Here is a 20240-nt window from a genome sequence, read left to right as displayed (position 1 = left end):
TGCAGACTTTGTCCACATCGCCACCGAGCAGCTCCCCCCATGCCCTCCCCCTCCCATTCCTATTTTCCCAGCCCTTTTTCCGCATTTTCCAACTCCTTTTCCGTCGTCGCTGTCGTCGCCTTTTGCAAAGTGGTGATAATTTCTGCTTTGTTGCGAAAATGACAACATTTTAACCCGGCACACACACACAGTGTCACCCACTGGCTTTTCCACTCCAAGCCCCCCTTTCACCACCCTTCCACCCATAATTTTCCACACCCCCTCCCACCAGAATTTCCACTTGCAATGGACGCGACTTGTGTCGACTTTTAATGGTTTTTCATCTTATTAGCAGGCAAAAGTTCTTTGTCGCCGTTGTTGTGGATGCCACGCCCAAAAATGGAGATGGGGGCGGGTGCAAAATGGCTAACAGCTCCAGATTTATTTGCAATTTTTGCTCATTTGGCAAAACACAAAAGCGAGTAGAGACAAAAAAAAAAAAAAAAGGAAAACAAAAATAGACGACGCTAAAGTCTTTTGTCTTTAGCCACTTTGCGAGCCTTCTCTGGTTACTCCTTCTTGTTGACTTGTGAAAACCTCCTCATCCCAGATTCACCCCAGTATCACCACCCCCAGACCGCCCACTCCCCCCCCCCACGCTTTTCCAGCTTGTTGCTCTGCTCTGCTGTTACTGAGGGCGCATAATTAAAAAAGTTTCATTTCATTTTGTTGGGTTTCTTGGTTCGTTTCGCCTGTGTTTATGTTCATTTGTTTTCTTGCGTGGGTTTCTGGGGTTTTCCCCCACTTTTCCTCTTCCTCTTCCACTTCTTTACTTTTCCATTGCAGCCGTTACGGCTAAGGAAAATTCAGACATCGTCAGTTTGTTTGCTGCCCTTTGTCTTAATGATTACCGCCTTCTTGCGTTTTTTGCATGCTTCGTTTAATTTAATATTAATCTAAGAAGTTTGTTTGTTTTTTATGTGTTCTTATTTGGGCGTAGACCAGAAAGCTGCAAATGACTCGGAATTATATGCTGGGTTGGGGGTATTTAAATGGATTATGAGGGCATATGACCAGGCCAAATTTACATACACAAGTTACACACACTTTTCGTTAGCAGATCATAAAGTCTTATTGCTAAATTTTGTGTGTATAAATGTTAAAATAGTATTTCTAACATTTTTCAAGGGAATAGGTTATTAAATATGTATTATTTTAAGTTCTTAAATAGTTGCATTGCTTGTTTTCTTTCTTTTCTATTAAATAGGATTTCTTTCTTATAAAAAAACCAAATTCTCACAAAGTTTTAGTCTGAAAGATCTTATGGCAAAACCCCCCTTTTAAAAACTTAGAAATCCCCCTCTGAGTTTTACACCTTTTGTTGATTAACTCAAGCATTTTGGCATTCAAAATGTTTGGCAAATGAATTTTATATTCGCGCGTCTGGGAGTTTCACTTTATGGATATTTCAAATATGCAGCGCACCGTTTAAGGGGTGGCTTTTTGTCGGGCTGTAGAGGGTTAAGAAGGGCATGGGATTCGGGATATGGGATTCGCGATCTGGGATATGGGATATGGGATATAGAATGTGGGACTCGGACCAGACACCGCCACAATAGTTGGCATGTCAAAGTCGCCGCATGCTACTTAATATTGCATTGGCTGCAAAGGAAGTGCATATAGTTGCCAAACCGATTCACCCCTGAAATAGCCCCTGAAATCCCCGATTACCGGCATCCCCCGCTCATGCATTCATTCATTCATTTATGCGCTCTCGGCAAATCTGCATGTCTGGATGCTGCTGTGTGTTTTTATGAAGCTTTCACAACTCCGTCGGGGGTTAATTTTCGCGAAAAACGTTACCGTTGCCCGCTTTTCCCATTCCCATTCGAAATTCTGCACTTTAATTTCGATGTGCAAGTGCAAAATCCCATTCCTATTTGGCCATGGCAACCCATAGGGTCATAGAAAATCTATAAATTCGCAGCATAATTTGCAGCTGCCGTGGGAGTGCGAAAAAGAGTGGGAGTGATTCCATTGGAATGGTCCCCAAATATTAACATTAAATATTTGAAATGGGATTCAACTTGTTCCTTGGCGATTTCAAAAAGTATTTAGTAAGAAAAAGGCTAATGAAGAGCATTTTAAAATTGTTATTTAATTTTGTAAATGACTTAAGAACAAACAAAATTTTAAAATTATAAAAAAAAAAAAATAAATAAATGAAAAAACCCTTTCCTAAAGTGCTGTTGTCTCTCTTAATTTAAATATATAAATAACTTTAAAAATAGTTTAAGTCTTACAATTTATTTAATGTAGTTTAGTGATTACTTATTAATAGCTATAAAATATTTGAGTATTATTTAAAATCATTTTATTTTTCAGGCAAGAGTTTCACCCTGACAATTGTCATCTCGACGAATCCCATCCAGACAGCCACCTACACGAAGGCCATCAAGGTGACCGTCGATGGGCCAAGGGAACCGCGATCCAAGGTGCGACACCAGGGATTCCATCCGTTCGCCTTCGGGCCACAACGTTTTGGACCGGATCCACTTATGGCCGGATTGCCCTTCAAGTTGCCAGGTAAGCGAATCAGTTGGAGTACGCTGCCTTCCGGGGGAAACTGAAGGCTTAAGCGATAACATCAATGCCATGGCACTGGTAAAAATAAGTTAAGCCAAACGTATGAAATCAGTATTATAATTTTGGGTTTAACTATATCTGTACTTTCAAACTATTTGCTGTATTAAACATTATTTTCCTAGCAAAAGTGTTATCAAAATACTTTCATTGTATTGGTTTTTATTGAAAAAAAAAATTGTTTTGCTTTGAAGGAATTTTAGCTAAATTTGAAACAATAAATAACAAGAATTTCAATTTAAATAAACTCTTCAAAGTCAGAAACTCTAATTTTAAAATGATTGTATTGTTTTTTATCGTTAAAAAGTTTAAAAGAGTTAACCATCCACTTCATTAGGGAAATAATTTTAGACTTGAAAATCAAAACAAAAAGTTGATCTAATACTTAAGTATTTGAGATTACAAATTTTGTAATATACATTTTATGAAGTCAAATTTAAATACATAAAAAATAGTTAGATCCACTTTTTGTTTAGGTTTTCAAGTCTAAAAGTATTTCCTTAAAAAAGTGGATTGTTAAAAAAAATTTGACTAAGATTTAAAGCACATTATCACTTAATTCGTTTGATATTTCCTTTAAAAATTGGATTGTTAAATACAATTGACTAAGATTTAAAGCACATTATCACCTAATTCTTTTGATAGGCATTTTTAGCAGTGTCAGTTGAGTGAGTTGAGCGGAGCTAAACTGGGAACTAAGCGGCTTTTGGGAAATGGCCTCAAGGGCTTGTCGCTCGTTAGACACCGAACCACACGTATCAATGTCAGTCGGGCAGTCGGGGGTTAATGCGGGTGGGCATGGGACAGGGGACAGGGGGCGGTGGGGGGTTAAGGCCAGGTGAGCTTATTGCCTGTCTATTTTGGCCGCGGGCCATACGCGAAATTAGCTGTAAATAAATATACCTTTTATCCAGGGGTTAAACGAACCGAAGCCGAAATCCCGATGCCCGCGGCTTTGGGCCAACAAAAGCCGGAAAATCAGGCGGGGATTGGCTAATGGGTTAATTAGAGATCTTTGCCTATAACCCGATAGGTCGGCGATATACCCCGTCATTATGATAAGAACCCTTTCGGGGGTTTCCATTTCCCACGATGGCCGCGAGCTTCTTTTTTGGGCTCATCGCCAATTGAGTTGGCTTAGTCCTTAATGAGCTGACTTGCGCTTTTTATGGATTCTGGGGTTAAGGGTTATGTCTAAAAAAAATTACATTTACCAAAAGTGAGCAGTTTTATGGTTTTTAGGGGCTGGGGAAGTCAGGTATAGATAAAGAGCTTTTTTCTGTTGTGGCTGACTTGGTTATCTAGCTGAATGGTGATATTCTGAGGTTTATTTAATTTAATATTTCCATTTGATGCTCCTTGAAATAACCAAACCCTTTTTTGTAATATTTCTTCAATCCAGAAAAAAAGAGAATTTAAAATAAATAAACTTAACCTGAACTATTGCAATATTAACTTTACGCAAATTTTAAATAAATGAATTTAAATGATCGAACAACGTATTTTTATCGAAACCGGTTTTATTTTTAAATAATTCGTTGTGGATAAAATATACAAAAATCTGCATGTGTTACTTTCTGGGGAATGCAAAATAAATACAAATTTCCAATTAAATTATCCTTTGGTAAGGCGTTCTTATGGCCTTTTGGGCCACCATTCCCATTCAGTTTCGCTGCAAAAGTTTGCCCAAAGACCCAGAGAAAGCCGCTTCATTAACACCTCAAGCCATTAGCATAAAGATGATGACAAATGAGGCGGGCAAAAGGACGGAGGACGAAGGACGATGGGTGCCTGTCAATGCCACCCTGTTGCCAACTGAATGTGTGCCCTATTTATGAAAACAGAGCGAGACACAATGGAGGCGACAATTATACAACAAAACAACAGCTTGAAAAATCCATTAAAATGATTTTAATCCTTTAACGAGTCACGAAAAGCGACTTGGAAATGCGCATCGCGGGGGTTGTATGCTGTGTTGTTCTGTTCAACAGAAGCCCGAAAATCCGAATCTGAATCCGAATCCGAAACCCAACCCTTAAGTCTTGAATTATTTTAAAGAGACCCGCGCGACTGTTGCAACAATAAACACGCGATATAACCAGGCTGCGAACAAGGATAACGATGGCAAGGACGATTGTCCTGGTGGGGTGGGTATCCGTATCCTGTGCCCCGGAAATCAAAAAACAAAAAAAAAAAACGAGAAACAGTCGTCGCCTGGTGAACAAATCGCTTTTGATACGCTTTGATTTTATTAAAATTTAACAATTTCGCTATGAAATTTATGAGGCCTTCGGGTGGTTCAGCTCAGTTTAGTTCAGTTCAGTTCGATTCCATTCAATTTGATTCGCTTTGGCTAAAAGGCTTACGAACCACTTGTTTTGGGCACTGTATCATTGATTGAGTTCACAATCAGGCAAAAATTACTTGACATTTTTGTCTGAGATACTTATCAAAAATGAGTCTTCGGGAAAGGGATTTAAATGATTTTAAGGGATATTTTTGAGAAAGTCTATTGAAGTCAATTGCTATGAAAAAGTATTTAAAATCTAAGGAATGTGTTTTAAATGACAAACAAATTGTTGTACTCCATAATAAATAAACTCCAAACAGTAAAAACAATTTATTATTTTTTATTTCTTTTTTTATTATTTATTTACTATATTTTTTCTATTTGAAATGGATGCATGCTATAATTAAAGTATACTTAAGAAAGATATCATTAACTTGTTGTTAAAGTTGTTGTTATCCAAAACTTTTTGCTAAACTATTACCCATGTCCTGGCAAATCACTTAAAGAAATAACTTGTGACCCTGGGGGAATTTGGAGGAGAATTCCGTGGGTCCACCATACTCCCCTTTTTGTGTGCAAAGTGACACAGCAGCTGAAAAAGTCTCAAAATTACATTAAAAACTAAAAGGACTTTGCGTCGGCACATGCGTTAGTGTGTGTGAGTGTGTGTGTGAGTGTTGGTGAGTAGTTTTTTGGCATACGAAAAACGTAGTTGACTCCTTTAACGGGATCTCGGGCTGCGTGTCAGGGAAAGTTTGCCAAATGATTAAAAGGACTCGGCAAATATGTGCGAGAGTAGTTGAGCAGTACGGTATAAAATATATAGTGGAGAGTCCTTTCCGCCCGGAGACGATGTAACGAAATAAATATAAAATGGCGTTGTAAGCAGAAGCACATTAGCGACAAGTTTCTACAGGGTCCTCGGCACACTGAAAGAAAAATGTACTTCAAAGTGTCATTCTAATCGGGCAATGTTATAAGTTTGTATTATCATTGCGTTAAGTTTGTCTTATAAAAATGTTATTCAAAAATAAAGTTGTATAAATCATATAGTAGATATAAAAAAGAATTGATAGTCATTATGTAATTAACATGGTTATACCAAAAACAATAATCAACAATTAAAATCATATTTCTAAGGATCCCAATATATTATTTATTGGCATGATAAAACTATTATTACAATGTGGAACAACAGAAATATTAAAATGATTTTTCTCTGTATATTTTCCTCCGAAGTGTTGCCCCTCTCCTGCATTTCCTCACATCCTTTGGATGCTAGTGTGTGTGTGTGTGTGTGGAAAAGTGGAAAATTTGTAGCTTCCGCAGCGGATATCCTGTTTCACACACGCCTTGTTCCCCCCTCCCCCCTCCGCCTCTTGCTCCTTTGATGAGCAAGGCGTGCAACTAAAAAAGTTTCGCGTTTTAGTGAAAATTATATTAAAATTTTGCGCTTGATGTAATTTATGTCATAAAAACCCCGAAAGAAAGAGCAAAATAAGGAAAAAAAAGAGGCGGCGACGCGCTAATGTTGTAAATGAATTTTCTACTCGAATTAATTTCCACGGAGCATCGCAAGACAATGCCCGACATACGAGCACATGATTTTTTCCCTATTTAAGATTATTTATTTAAAACCCCTTTTTTGGCCGGTCCGCCGTCAAAGGCAAATGCAAAGGCAAAGGCAAAGATCAAAGTGTGCTGACTCCACCCTCGAATGCAAATATATATACGCATTTAAGTACACACACATGGTTATCCTGGTTATCCAGGATGAGGGTTTACGCTTTTTCTGTTGAGGTTTTGGTCCACAGAGTGCATGCCAATCGAGAGGAGATCAAATCAATGAGCTCACTTTAATTGGGTGGCTTTGAAAACGCAGTTCTACAAGAAATTTCCATTGTCTAACAAACCATACAATTAACTTTCTTATTTTATATTGCTCATCAGAACTTTTAATGGCTTATTTAGCTTAGTTGATGTTTTTGGATAAATTGTAATACAAAATTTAAAAGAAAAACATATTTCTTTTTTATTTTGTCTTAAAAACAATGTTAATTATATTTGTTAACATAATTATTTGTTAAAATAATTTGACTAATATTATGTTCAACTTTTAATTTATCGAAGATAATTTGGCACTACTGTTGACTTCTGCAATGCTTAACCCTTCACTTGCCCTTAAACTTCAAAACCCCCCTCTTTGTAACATATTCTTTCATGTTCTTGCCCTTTCAACACTCCCATTCCTTCAAACCCGGGGGTGGATTTCGCCAAGCCCTCTAAAGGGTTAAACGCCGCTGCCTTTAAACAAGTTAATAAACTTGGCATCACCCTTGCCAAAAATAAATAAAAAATGCAAAAAAAAAAGGGAAAGAATGAGATGATTTAGTACATATAATCAAACATGCAGACAGACGCACAAAATTTGCACAGTCACCGGCAGTTGGGGGTTAAGGCGAGGCCTACAGCTCAATTTGCCAGACAAGAGCTAAACACATATATACAGAGGGAGATATTTTAAAGTCATTGTCCTTGTGGGAGTCCAAAGGAGTCGCTCCGCCCCCTTTTTTGGGCTGCTCCCCCCAAGGACATATTACAGCATTGATTCAATTTCATGTCAATTTACGTGTCAATGCGACACTAATACGCCAAGGGTCGTGGCCTGTGCCAAAAAAAAAAAAAAAAAAAAAAACGGAGGGTAGCTGCGAAATGGCACATTTTTAGGGGGGCTTCAACAAGGTGTGCGTTTAAAATTATTTATAACATTTGCGAAAATATGTTTGCCGAAATGCCGAGGAAAAAACATTTTTTCCTTCATCTCCCTGACAAGTATTCTACTTTTTTTGTTTTTGCCTTAACTTGCGGCCTGTTTACGCCTTGGCCTTGAGTTGCACATGTGTGTGTGTGTGTGTGCACTGCGAGAAAATACCTCATTCGGTGTTTTTTATCGCCATCTGAAAATGTCAACTTAAATTCGATTGTAAAATATGGGTATTTTGACCAAAAAATCCATCTCATTTTCATAAATAAATTTGTAATGAAATTCGCAATCGATTTGCATTCAAACTAATTAATTGTTGATGTTGTTACTCCTTATAACAAATTTAAAAATTATATATAATTTTATTTTTTGAAATCGCCCGAAAAGTTATGAGCATCTTTAGTTTGGGTCATAAGCCATTTAAAACAGTCAAGTGTGATTTATATTACAAGCAAAAAACATTAAGTAACTTTATTTTTAAGTTATATTTTTGATAATAATTGATAATAATTCATTTAAATTATATAATTTAATCTAAAATCGTTTAAGTTTACAGTAAGAACTTTAAAAAAACAAGTTAAATAAATAATAATAATAAAAAATCGTAATCAGAAAATAATTTCCAATATTTTCTCTCTGTGTGCGATGGTGTGGCTCAGTGTGTGTGAGACTGGCATGCCAAAGCAGCACACCCACACCACCTTACCCATGTCTCACTTATTGAACGCATGTGTTGACAACACTTGTGTAACGGTGAATTTGTGCGTATTGTGCGTGTGTGGGGGGTGTGGGGTGAGGGGTGGCATGGTGTTTTTCAGTGGGAGTGGGAGTGGGAGTGGGGTGGCAGATTCCGTTACCAGGGATCCCTGTCAGGAGCTTACAAAATAGCAACAAATTTGCCAAAACAATTTGCAAATCTACAACAAATACATGTAAATACTGATATGACAGACACTTTGGCTGAAATTGAGGTGGGAGGGGGGCAGTGGGCGGCGGGTGGTGGAGAGCGGGGGCGCGACGACCTTTCACCTGTGGCGAATGCCGCCGATAAGTGATTGGCAACAGCTGCCTAGTTGGGAGGTCTTTATTAACTTGCTCCCGCATTTGTTTTTTTCCCAGCCGAGTCGAAGAAAATTGTTCGCTTTTTTATTTGTCTGCCAGGGTTGCCAGGTGGCCGAGCAGAAAAGGTTGTCGGGGCAGGGGATCACCCCTGAAACATATTGCTAAATTGCGCTATTATTTAGTCACACAGCCCCTTGCCTTTTCAAATTTGATATATCATCTTTTATGGATTGGTTATATTAATATGCTGAATATTCATAATAATAGTATTTTAAAAATGCTTAATATACAATATTAAGTTGATTAAAAATCATAATTTAAAATGTATCAGCTTAGAAAATCTTACATGTAGCTTATTACAACATTTATTATGTTATAAATTTGTCAAAAAGGTCCGACAAGCATTACTTAATTCTTGTTTTAGAAGGGTATGTTTATTATCTTTAAAAATTGTGTTAAACATTGTACTTGAAACTTATTTCCAAATGTTGTTATTAAGCTTCTGACACAGTAATAGTTACAGCTATTGGCAAATAAAAATTCAAAAGAACTACACCTTTAACTTCAAGTAATGGACTACGATCTGATTTTATATATTTTTTTTAAATGGTATCTAGATTACCAATTTTTATTTAGTTCTGTCTTTTGAATTTTTCAAAAATATATTTCTCAATTTTTCAACTATTTTCATCCTTAGCTTATTTTAGAGCCAGTAATTAATTTTCTTCTTATTTTTATAATAATAAGTTTTGGCTATTAAAAAATTAAAACATTTTGAAGTAAATCGAAATCCCTAGTTTCTTTTGTATATTTGTTAATGTCTGAAATAATTAACCACTAATATTGAAAGATCAATTTCGAGTTCTGACATAACTGCTAAACCATAAATATAAGGTCCAATTTAATAAACTACTATTCCATTTAAAATATGTATTAATTACTACAATCTTAACAGCAAATATCACAATAATAAATAAAAACCACAGAATTGATATTAAAAAAAAATTATAGACTAATTAGAAATTGAATTATCAATTAATTTTCTTCATCTCATCATTAACTATTACATTGTTAATAGTAATTTATTAAAAAAATAGGCACTAGAAAGTAACGAAAGCCAGCGGCAAAAACACAGCAGCCGCCGCGATGTCTGCGCTGAACGGAAAACAGCAACAGAATTTCCTTTCTTTATTTTCCGACTGCTGTCGGCGTCGCGTTTCCTTTTGCGTTTGTGTGCGTATTTCGGCTGCTGATGCGCAGACGTCGAGTTTTCTGCTCTCGGAAATTTGAGTGAAACTCGTGCGGATCTGAGTGAAAATGCGGGCCATATACTTGGGCGATTTCCCCTGATTCGTCGGCCGGGCTCAAAGTGGGAAAATCGGTTTGGGGGGCGGCGGGGTGGCGCTCAAAACAGTAGCATCCCGCCACCCCCTGTTCCACCCACAAAAAACCACCCGCCACCCCCTTATTTTGTGGTGAGTTAGGAAACCGGCTGGCTTTTCTTTTTTCCCATTCCTGTTTTTCCAAGGCAACGTCTTGTGGTGAGAAATTGTTGCGCGCCGCTGAGTTTTTTTCCTTTTTTTGTTTTTTTTTTAGAGGCAGCAATAGCAGCAGCAGCATTTTCTTTGCTGCTCTTCGGGCGCACTGTCGCCTTTCGTTTTCATTGTGGGTGGCTGGGCGGCTTTTCCGGGAGTGGGTGGATTTTCCTGCCACGGCGGCGGAATCGCAAATGCCGTCGGTGGCATAGAAATTTTAGCGCATTCGCCGACGGCAAGTCAATGTAAGCGGAAAATCTTCTTGCGAAAATACTTAAGGAATTTTGACTAATCCTAGGAAATCATAGAACTACTTATTAATTGCAATTTGAAATTAAATTATTGGTTTGCAATTTAACGACTTTAAATCTTTTGTGTATTTAAACCTATTTGGCTTAAACAATTCGAATTTAAATTTAGTTAAAATTAGTTTATAATTATTTATAAAGGATGATTTGTTAAAATTAATTGTAAGTCGTATTAATATAACAAAGATTAATTCTAAAAACGGTTTAATATTGTGGGTATAATCGTATTAAATATTAAAATACATTATAAATTATCAAAATAAATTAGGGATAAAAAAGAATCTAAAAGATATCAGTTTATATTATTTCTCGAACGAAATGAACATACATTTGAACCTTCAGGTTTCTTAAAATGTCATTAACAAGCTATTTATTTAAATTTTGCATTTAACAAAATTCCGCCCTAATCTACTTATTTACTTTCCTATGTTTTTTGTTTTGATCAGGTTGATTATTATTTTATGACTTACTTAAAAATATATTCTTCAAACGTTAATTTATTTTGCTTCAACCTAAAGGTTATAAAAAATTATTATTAACAAAAGCAAAAAATATATATTTATTAATTTGTCTCTTGAGTATATATATTTAAATATATTTTAGCAGGTATATGTTAAATTTATATTATAATCCTCATCATTCTCTTTAAAATTTTTTGTTTGGTTTCTTGACCAACAATCGAGCGTCTTTTTGGCCAAAGTTTCCATGGCGGCAACAAGCATACGCCCTGTGTGCCCGTCTCACACTGGCACTGCCCATTCTTCAGCCCCCTCTACTCACCATCTCTTAACCCATGCCAACCAACCAGAATCTCCCCACATTGCGGTACCCAAAAATGGCAAAAAAAGAAGTGGAAGAAAGTCTAGAAGAAAAGAAAGCGGAGCGGAGGAAAAAGAAAGCCGAAGCGTAGGACGCTGGACTCATGAAAGCTTTTTGCGGCGCACCAATGGCACCGCGTTATGCTCTTACACACACTACACCACGAGGTGCACACACACACACACACACACGGAGAGACCCACTCATGTACAGGGGGAGGGTCCTGGGAGAGTCCTTGACGAGAGGAGCGGGGGCGGGGGAGGGGGCGGTGCGAGTGGGAGGCGACTATGAGAGTGTCCCAAATGGGAATACACTCACACAGACCAGCCATCGACGAATACCGTTACGTGAGGGAAAAGCAAGAACTCAAAAAAAAAAAAAAAAAAAAGAAGGGAAAGGGGGGGAGGTGGTAAGGAAAAGCGCTGGGAAAGCGGTGGAAAAGCCGAGGAATGGCAAACCCAAAACTGACACCAAAAGCGGCTAACCCTTTATCGCACATAGGGTTTCCTTACAGGACCGCATATTTAGGTTGCAGTTATGGGGTCTCCCTTTCTCTCTCTCGCTCTCTCTTTCGCACACTATCCCTCTCTCTTTTCCCCACTACCTCCCCCCCCAACCCCATCACATCGTATGTGTGTGTGTGTGCTTTGGACACAGACAGTGGCATACATATGTACATAGTTTTGGGTTACCCAAAATCGACGTGATGTTATATTATATGGAAAACACAATTTGCTCAACGGTCTGCCATTTGCCTCTGCCGCAGTCGCAGTCGATGCCGGCGTCGCTGCCTCAGTCGCAGTCGACGTCGACGCCAACTTTAAGTAGCACTCGAAATCGTGGGCGGTAACGATTTCTATATGTGTGCAAGGACCTAAAGGAAATGGTTGAAAAATGGACAAGTTAGGAAAAAAAAAACAAGTCAAGTTGGGAAAGGAGTACAAAAAAAATAGGAGTGTAAAAATAGAAGGGGTTGGAAAAATAAGGGGGCTCTATAGGGTTAAGTGGGGAAAGGCCCCCAAGACCAACGATCGTCGTACTTCTGCGGACTGTAACTACTGCCATTTTGCGTGGCACAACTATAAAATGGTGTCCCAGCTGAAAAAGCACCAGAGCATAAATTATATAAACATACATTCCAAAAAGTAGTTGATTTACAAAAGCGGAAAAACTGGATAGTAATTAGATAAAGTAGAATTACTAATTAATAAGGGAAAACATTTATTGCTTATTAATAAATAAAAGAAAGAAAACTGGATAGTAATTAGACAAAGTAGAATTACTAATTACTGGAAGGGAAAACATTTATTGCTTATTAATAAATAAAGGATTTTTTAATACCATATTTTACTTGATTGATACAACCATTTGTATGATTAAATGAAAAAAGAGTTTACCAAATTTATAGAACGTTAATTTTATTAAGTAACAGAAAAATAAATAACTTTTCAACATGCAGGGATCTTTATGAATTTTATAAATATTAGTTATATCTGGCTATTTATACATAATAAATATTAGAATGTATGATAACGCATTAAATGTTTAAGAAATAAGACTATATTTTTAAGCCATAAAATAAACTTATCGACTTACCAATTTATTATTGCGTGGGGTAAATTAAAAAAACATAGATTCAAATGCTCTATATATTCAATTTTATATATCAAATTTAATTATTCCTTTTCTCAAGCAACGTTGTAGTCTTATAATTGAAAATGAAGCTGCACCGAAAGACATTTAATAATGAAATCGCCTTTGAAAGCCCCTCTCAGCGCGAAAGTTTGAAAGGCTCTTTGGCAGACAATCGGTCCTCAAATGAAAGTTGCCATCTCAGTGACATCCATTACTATATAGTGAGTGCCATTGCCATATATAGGTGTACACCCACCGATTGTCATTTTTGCCGCCTTTGTTTTGACTGAGCAGCAAAAGTTTTGCATCAAAAAAGACGCTAGACATGGGCGAAATGTCGAGATGTTGACAACTTCCATTTGTCGCAGTTTGACCCAGTTTACCCGCATTGTACCGATATCAATGACTATATACTCATATATAGCGGGCCATAGATATAGATATGGGCAAATGTGTGAGCGGGTGCGGGTTGGAAAATGAAAATGGATATGTCATGCAGCCATGCCAATCAAGTAATGCAGCTGTCTCAAGACTCAAGATGCCTTTTGAGATGGTGGGTGGGAAAGTCGGGTGGAAATGTGGGCGGGAAAGTGGGGCGGTGGTGCTGCAGTGGTTCGTTTGGTTGGTTCGTTGGTGTCACATTTTCGGTGAAATTTTGGTTTGCAAACTTTGGCAAAACTTGGCCAAGTATTTGGCCTCAAGTGTGTTAAAACGAGACGGAGACAAACCAGCCGGTCCGCCATCGAAAGGGACGGCTAGCTGGGTGCACGAAAGAGAGAGGGCGAGTGTCGAGGATGTGAGTGTATTGTGGTCGGTCTGCCTTTGCCATCGCCTTTCCCGCCGGAGAATTCGAATTCGCTTTTCTCTTCTCATTGCTCTCTATATCTCTCTCTTACTCAGCTCCGTCTTGGCGTTTTCTTAAGCTTCGCCTCCTGGGCATCAGTTGCACTGAGAGAAAATAGTGTACGCTGGCAGAAAACATTCAGAAGAGCAAGCATTTAGTAGGAAACTTAAGAAAGTACTTATTTGTTTCCCTTTTGTTTATATCATTTTAACTAATAATTTGTTTTTTTTAAGGTTCTTAACTCCTAAAAATGGCAGTATTGCTTTTAAAAGATATCATTAAAATTATATTTTATTATTTTTACTTTGCTAATTAACTTTTGGGACTCAATTAAATTTAATTGATTTTGAGATCAGCCCATTTTTTTTTTTAATTAAATTTATTTTTAGAATAAAATTTATACTTAGGTAAATATAAAGTAAAAATATATAAAAAATCATTTTTGGGTACGACGGTATTAAAAATAAATAAAAATATAATAATGTTTATGTGGCGTATACGTGATATTTTCTCTGCGTGCCAACTCTGGCTCCTTTTGGCCTGTTTTTGCTCTGTTGCCGTCGGCGTCGCCTTCAGCCATCTTATTCTGGTGCTGCTCCTGCTGCTCCTGCACCTTCCCCTGCAATTTCCTGGAGGCGAAGGAGGGATCCTGCAGGATGCCCGCAACTGTGGGCTGCCACTTGATAGCGGCCACATGGACATGGCCAAGAAGCAAGGAGCCGACTGAGATGGAGCGATTGCGAGAGCGAGAGCGAGACGCCACTGGCTGGGGGATAATTTTAATGAATTTATTTAGGAGTTTGTCTTGGGGCAGGTGGCCTCTGTACATAAGCAGCAATGGCCGCCACTGCAGAGTCGGTTGGTGGGAGAGGGGGGGTGCACATCCTTTCAGGGGGGTGTGGTTCCTTGCCAATGTTGTTTTGCAGCAACCGAAATGTGCGGCAGCATTTTTGGTCTTGCACAGTGGGCTATATGTGGTCGAGACAAGGCTTTCGGCCCTCCTGCCTTCTCTCATCTTGGCCTTCGTTTTTCCCGCTCCTGTGTCTTTTTTTTCGGTCTGCGAGATTTTGGCTATTGGTCTTGGCATTGCACTTGGTGTCCAAGAGAGATTTGGCCGAAATTAACTGTTTTCGGGGGCTTATGAGTTTTGTCTGGCCGGATTTTCGCATTTTTCATAAGGAGTGGTTTTTGGCGAAAATTACAATTTTTAGCTTTGAGTGCCAATCAATTTATAACGAAAAAAAAAAAATAGGACACTTGAACCATTGATTATTATTATTTTGGTATTTTCTTATTTGGCCATAAAAATCATTTGTAGGGGATTTTCGTCAAAATTTTGAAAGAATTTTTGTGTTATAATTTCGAGGAAAATACGACTGTTTTCTGAGAATGCCATTCGATTGGAGATTTTATAAAGAATTCAACGATGTATGGCATTCCAACATTCGACTATTATTTCCCAAGGTTTTGATCAAAAAACCGGAAATTTGTGCTGATTTTTCCAGATTTTGGACATAATATGATTTTTTGGGAAAAAACATTTTTTTTTAAATTTATTTTTCTGCGGATACCATTGGATTGGAAATTGTATAACGAATTTATTATTATTTAATTTATCGGCATTGCTGCATAGCCTTTAAGCATATTCCCATAAAAATCGAAATATAGTTGTTTTATAGATTATTTTACTACTTAAATGCAAGAGTATATCAACATCGGCATTGTTTTCTTGTATTATATTTGTCTACACCCATTGATTGGTAATTTTGATATCCTTGCAGGTTTTGCCCACCATCTGGTGGGGATGCACAGCCACCTGCACGCCCCCGATTGGCGTGCCCACATGGCCTTGGGCGGGCGTCCGGCCGCCTTCCCCGCCGCCCCCTTCTTCGGCCACCATGCTGCGGCGGCGGCGGCGGCCTTTCCCACGGCCAGCGGTCTGCGCGTATTGAGCGGTTAGTTCGGAGATCTCACATTACATATATGTATATATAGTGATCAGTGATTAATGTGTGTGTTATTCCAGGGGAGGGACAGCAGCATCAGCAGCAGCAGTTGGCCACCGTGGGGGCGGCACATAGCACCACCAGTCCGGAGGGGTCGCCCACCACCACCACCACGAGCGGTACTCAGTTGAGCGCCTTTGTCCAGCCGCCGATGACGTCATCGCCGCCGCCGGTGACCAGTTTGCAGCACGACAGCAACAACAACAACAACAGCAGCAGCCACATCGATGCGGGATTCGAGAGCGATAGCATTTCGGTGACGGGATCGCCGAGGAAAAGCCTCGGTTCACCTTTGACCCACGACGAGGAGGAGGGGGAGGCGGAGGCGGAAGCAGAGGCGGAGGCAGAGGAATCGGAATCGGTGGGATTGAGTCTAAATAATGGCGGAATTCAGGGTACACTGGGCGAAAGTTCACCCGGTTCGGGTGGCGCCTTCACCGCCCTCATCCAACGCAGTGGCAAAAATCCAACGGAATTATTTGGCGGCTTTGGTGGAGCGGGTGGCAATCACTTCACACCCGGCGGCGGACATAGTTTCAATCCCGCCCTGGCCGCCCAACTCTTCCTGCAAAGTCCACTGTTGCCGCAATCCAGCCAGTGGCTGTATACCCAGCTATATGGCAGCTACAGTGATCTCCCGTGGCTGAGGAACGCAGCGGCCGCCGCGGCAGCCAATATCAATCCGAATCAGGAGGCACCCACTGTGCCCACGCTGAGCAGTAATCCCGATCACGATGGCGTGAATCTGATCAAGCGATGTGTGACCTTGATCACCCACAATCCGCCGGATGCGGAGAATGCCAATCCGAATGCCTCGCCGCCGGTCAGTTCCACTCGGAGATCCCCGTCACCAGTGGAGACCATCGACCTGGACGATGTCAGCACCACCTCGCGATCGGCCAGTGGGTCAAGTGGTGGTGGTGGTGGTGGTGCAGGTGGACCCATTAGGACGCGAACCCCAAAACCATCGGCGGATGTCTGGCGTCCTTACTAGCGGCTGGCGGCCGCCTTGCTCGGCACTTGTCTGGCGGCCCAAGGTCACGGGGGCGGTGGCGGTGCAGGTCACGGGGAGGAGGAGGAGCGGGAGGAGCAGGAGGTGCATCCAGAGCGGGACACTTAGCTGCCCCACACAAAGGAAATAATATTAATAGGGCAGCAGCGAGCTTGTGGTGTTGTGAATAGTCGCCATATCGCAGCTGGCGGGGATTGCTACTTGAATTTGTTAGGTCTAAAAGTTTGTGTCATGGGAAACACATCAAGTCAACTAAACACTCTCATAGTTATACAGATCAATACTGAAAATTTATGTATTTCTTGTAAGAAGTCTCTTATAAAGGTGTCTAAATGTATGGAGCGATAAAAACACAAAATTTTCGTACTTCTAGATTCAAAATAAATAGTTTTATAAATGATTTGAAAATCATTGTGATTTCCGTAGCGCCCTTTTTAATAATTGGATTCTTTCAAGTTAAACTCAAATTAATTTTAAAAATAATTATGTATTTTACTGAGTTTTTCATTATTATTATTTATTTTTATATAAGTTTTTAAATTATAAACTTAATTAGCGCTTACAAATTCAGTAGAAAAAGCTGTGCTGATTTCATAAAAAGAGTTCTCATAATTTTATAATTGTATAGAATATTGTTTTCAATATTGCAAACTTTTGTTACTGAGCTTTTTTATTTACTTCAGCTGTTATTATTAAACTAATATTAAGTATATATTCATTATTATAAAGAAAAAAGTGTTTTTAAGCTTTTCTATGACTTTATTCTATTATTTTATAGTCCAAAATGTTTTTCTTACAGTTTAGATTTGAGAAGAATACAATTTTGTATAAGTTTTGACAGTAATATTCGAATTCCCAATTTAAAATCCCACAAGAAATTGAGCAACCCAATGACATATACCAAATTCAAAAAGCAATACTCGCATTAAGTAATTTTTTGTGTTTTTTTTATGGTCAACCCTAATGTAAGTGGCTCACATATCGAATTTAAATCAATTAGCATGGCCCTAAGAATCAAATAAATATATATATATATATAAATAGTTAAAGGTGGGGGCTCACATACATAATATATGCAAATATATACGAGATCTGTGTACATTGAACGTATATATATTGCTCTGTATTTCCCCCTCCTTAATCAATATTGCAAACTTTAAACATAGACGTTTAAGAATATACCATTTTTTTTTGCAAGACACGAAAACATAAGAATATGAAAAAAAAGAAATGAATTAATAATATAACATATTTTAAAATTTATTAAAAATAAATTTAAGAAATTACATTGAACAAAAACACACTGAATCACAGACAGACACAAAAAAACACCGATTTGTACATAAGGTACTTGAGTAGTGTGCCAAAGATTCGTTAATAAAAATTTCAATTAAAGAATTAATTTATTTATAAATTTATTTATTTATTTTCAAACTGTAAGCTTAAAGTTATAAACTAAAGTTACAGCGGGGGTTAGCTACTAAAGCTTTCGGCCGACTTCATTGTGTTTAAATATTGTTTTTATTCCTCTTAATATTTATATTAGCTTAATTAGGGTTTGACTTCATGAATTTCCTAAATGTTTTGAAAAGTAGGGGGAGTTTTGAATACCAAATATATTGATAGCATATTTTTAATAAATTTTAAAAATAATTAACGGTTTAAATCCATTCAAAACGAGCTGCAAGAACTTCCTGCCACATTCTAATGCATATAATCACCCTAATACTGCCCTAATTTTTTCTGAGCCCTCTTTAAGGGTATGAAAAAATCGAGAGGCCGCAGAAAAAGACAGGAGGTGAGAGGTAAAGTGTGGGGATTGGGATAATCAGCGCCGCCAAGAAAAGCTTTTAAGAAAATTAATTCACCCCCTGCCCAAATCTTTTGAAGGGGTTAACACAAATATAAAGAGGAAAAGAGGAATTGAATTTATTGCCAGAGAGTCTTTGGCGGAGTTTTTGGCGAAAATAGAAATCTGGCTAAATAAAAAGTTTAAATAAATGGTCAAACTTGAAAGCGAAAAAAAGCCAAACAGAAAAATCCTAGAAAAGGGTCTCGTCTGAAGGATAAATTGCGGGGAATGGGGCAGAGTAGACTTTCAAATGTACAGGGTAAATTTTGGCCCAGGCAGCTTATTTAAGTCGTGCGAATAATGAATGAGTTTTCCAGTTTTCCAGCTCATATTAAATGAGCTTGGCGGTGATCCAAGAACGTAGCTCTGCGCTTTTCTTTTTTACTTTTTCTCGCTTTTCCCACTTTTCCTCGCCTAATGAAGCATACAAACAATTAGCGAATGGCTTCTAAGACACACAAAAAAAATTAAAGAAAATACGGGGATTATCCCTTTGAGGCTTAATGTAATCGCTTGTGTTTATCTTAGATTATTTATCTTATTCTTATTTGGTCGGAATCTTTGTTAGCTTTTTTAGCTCACTATTAAGGAATGAAACATGATGCGAGGTAAATAATTTGTATGTCTTGGAAAGATGAATAATCGAAATAATTTAAAAGAAAATAATTCCATTTCTGTTTTGTTAGAACTTTTAATATCCTTTTTGGACCTCCCATCAACACCTATCTTCTATATCTTTTAATGGTTATATCTTAAAGTTTGACAATTTTAAAGGATGAAGGATGAACCTATTAAATATTTTCAATAATATGGTATGGTTCTTTGAAATATCACTAAAATATTAGTTTTTAAATTAAATATATATGCATATCTTCTTTAATTAGCACCTTCTCTTGCGATTAATATCTTATAGCTTAATTTTTCCAGGGCTACAGAAGTCATTTGTCAAGTGCCCCACTAATCCCGGCCATATGTGACTGCTGTTATCCCCGGGAACCCCATTATGGCGACATCGTGTGTAAGTAAAGAAAGGGTTTATCTAGCGTGCTCAAATCAGAAACAAATGGCTGAAAATTAACTCTGCCTTATGAGTTGGAACTGACAAATCGTCAGACGCATCCTGACCCGATCCCTGTCGTTAAAATCAGAAAATTAACATACTCAAATGTGAACACTTTTCGTCCCAAAAAAGCGGCCGAAGAAATTAAAAAAAGGAATAACCTGAAATGAAGGCAATGATTTTCCGGTCCTTGGGGGTTGCTCAACGCTTTCCACTTTCCACCTCCCCGCTTTCAACTTTCAACTTTCCACTTCATCGTTATCAACGCAACCTTGTCTCGTGTCACCTTTTCTGACACATCCTCGTCCTCGTCCTCGTCCACATCCACATCCTTATTTTTATCCTGCTCATGGTCAATGGTCCTGACAGTCTCAGCTGCATTTTCGGTTTCTTTTGTGCCGGTTACTCTGAGTTTACAAGGAAACTTTTCC

At 38.3% G+C, this 20240-nt stretch overlaps 1 protein-coding gene across 1 annotated transcript in view; it reads left to right on the top strand.

The window, feature by feature from the left end:
* The window catches only part of LOC108049833, a 30597-nt gene extending 13718 nt beyond the window's left edge, over positions 1-16879 (top strand). Inside the window, exons 4-6 of the mRNA XM_017131164.1 lie at positions 2365-2565; positions 15661-15834; positions 15906-16879. Coding sequence (XP_016986653.1) covers positions 2365-2565; positions 15661-15834; positions 15906-16879 — 1349 coding nt within the window. The remainder of the gene's footprint in view (positions 1-2364; positions 2566-15660; positions 15835-15905) is intronic.
* The last annotated feature ends 3361 nt before the right edge of the window (positions 16880-20240 follow it).

This window comes from Drosophila rhopaloa, unplaced genomic scaffold (genome assembly GCF_018152115.1).
Source record: "Drosophila rhopaloa isolate 14029-0021.01 unplaced genomic scaffold, ASM1815211v1 contig_3, whole genome shotgun sequence".
Classification (NCBI taxonomy): Eukaryota; Metazoa; Arthropoda; class Insecta; order Diptera; family Drosophilidae; genus Drosophila; species Drosophila rhopaloa.
The sequence above is the reverse complement of the archived record's forward strand: the minus strand, read 5'-3'. Positions and strand labels throughout refer to the sequence as shown.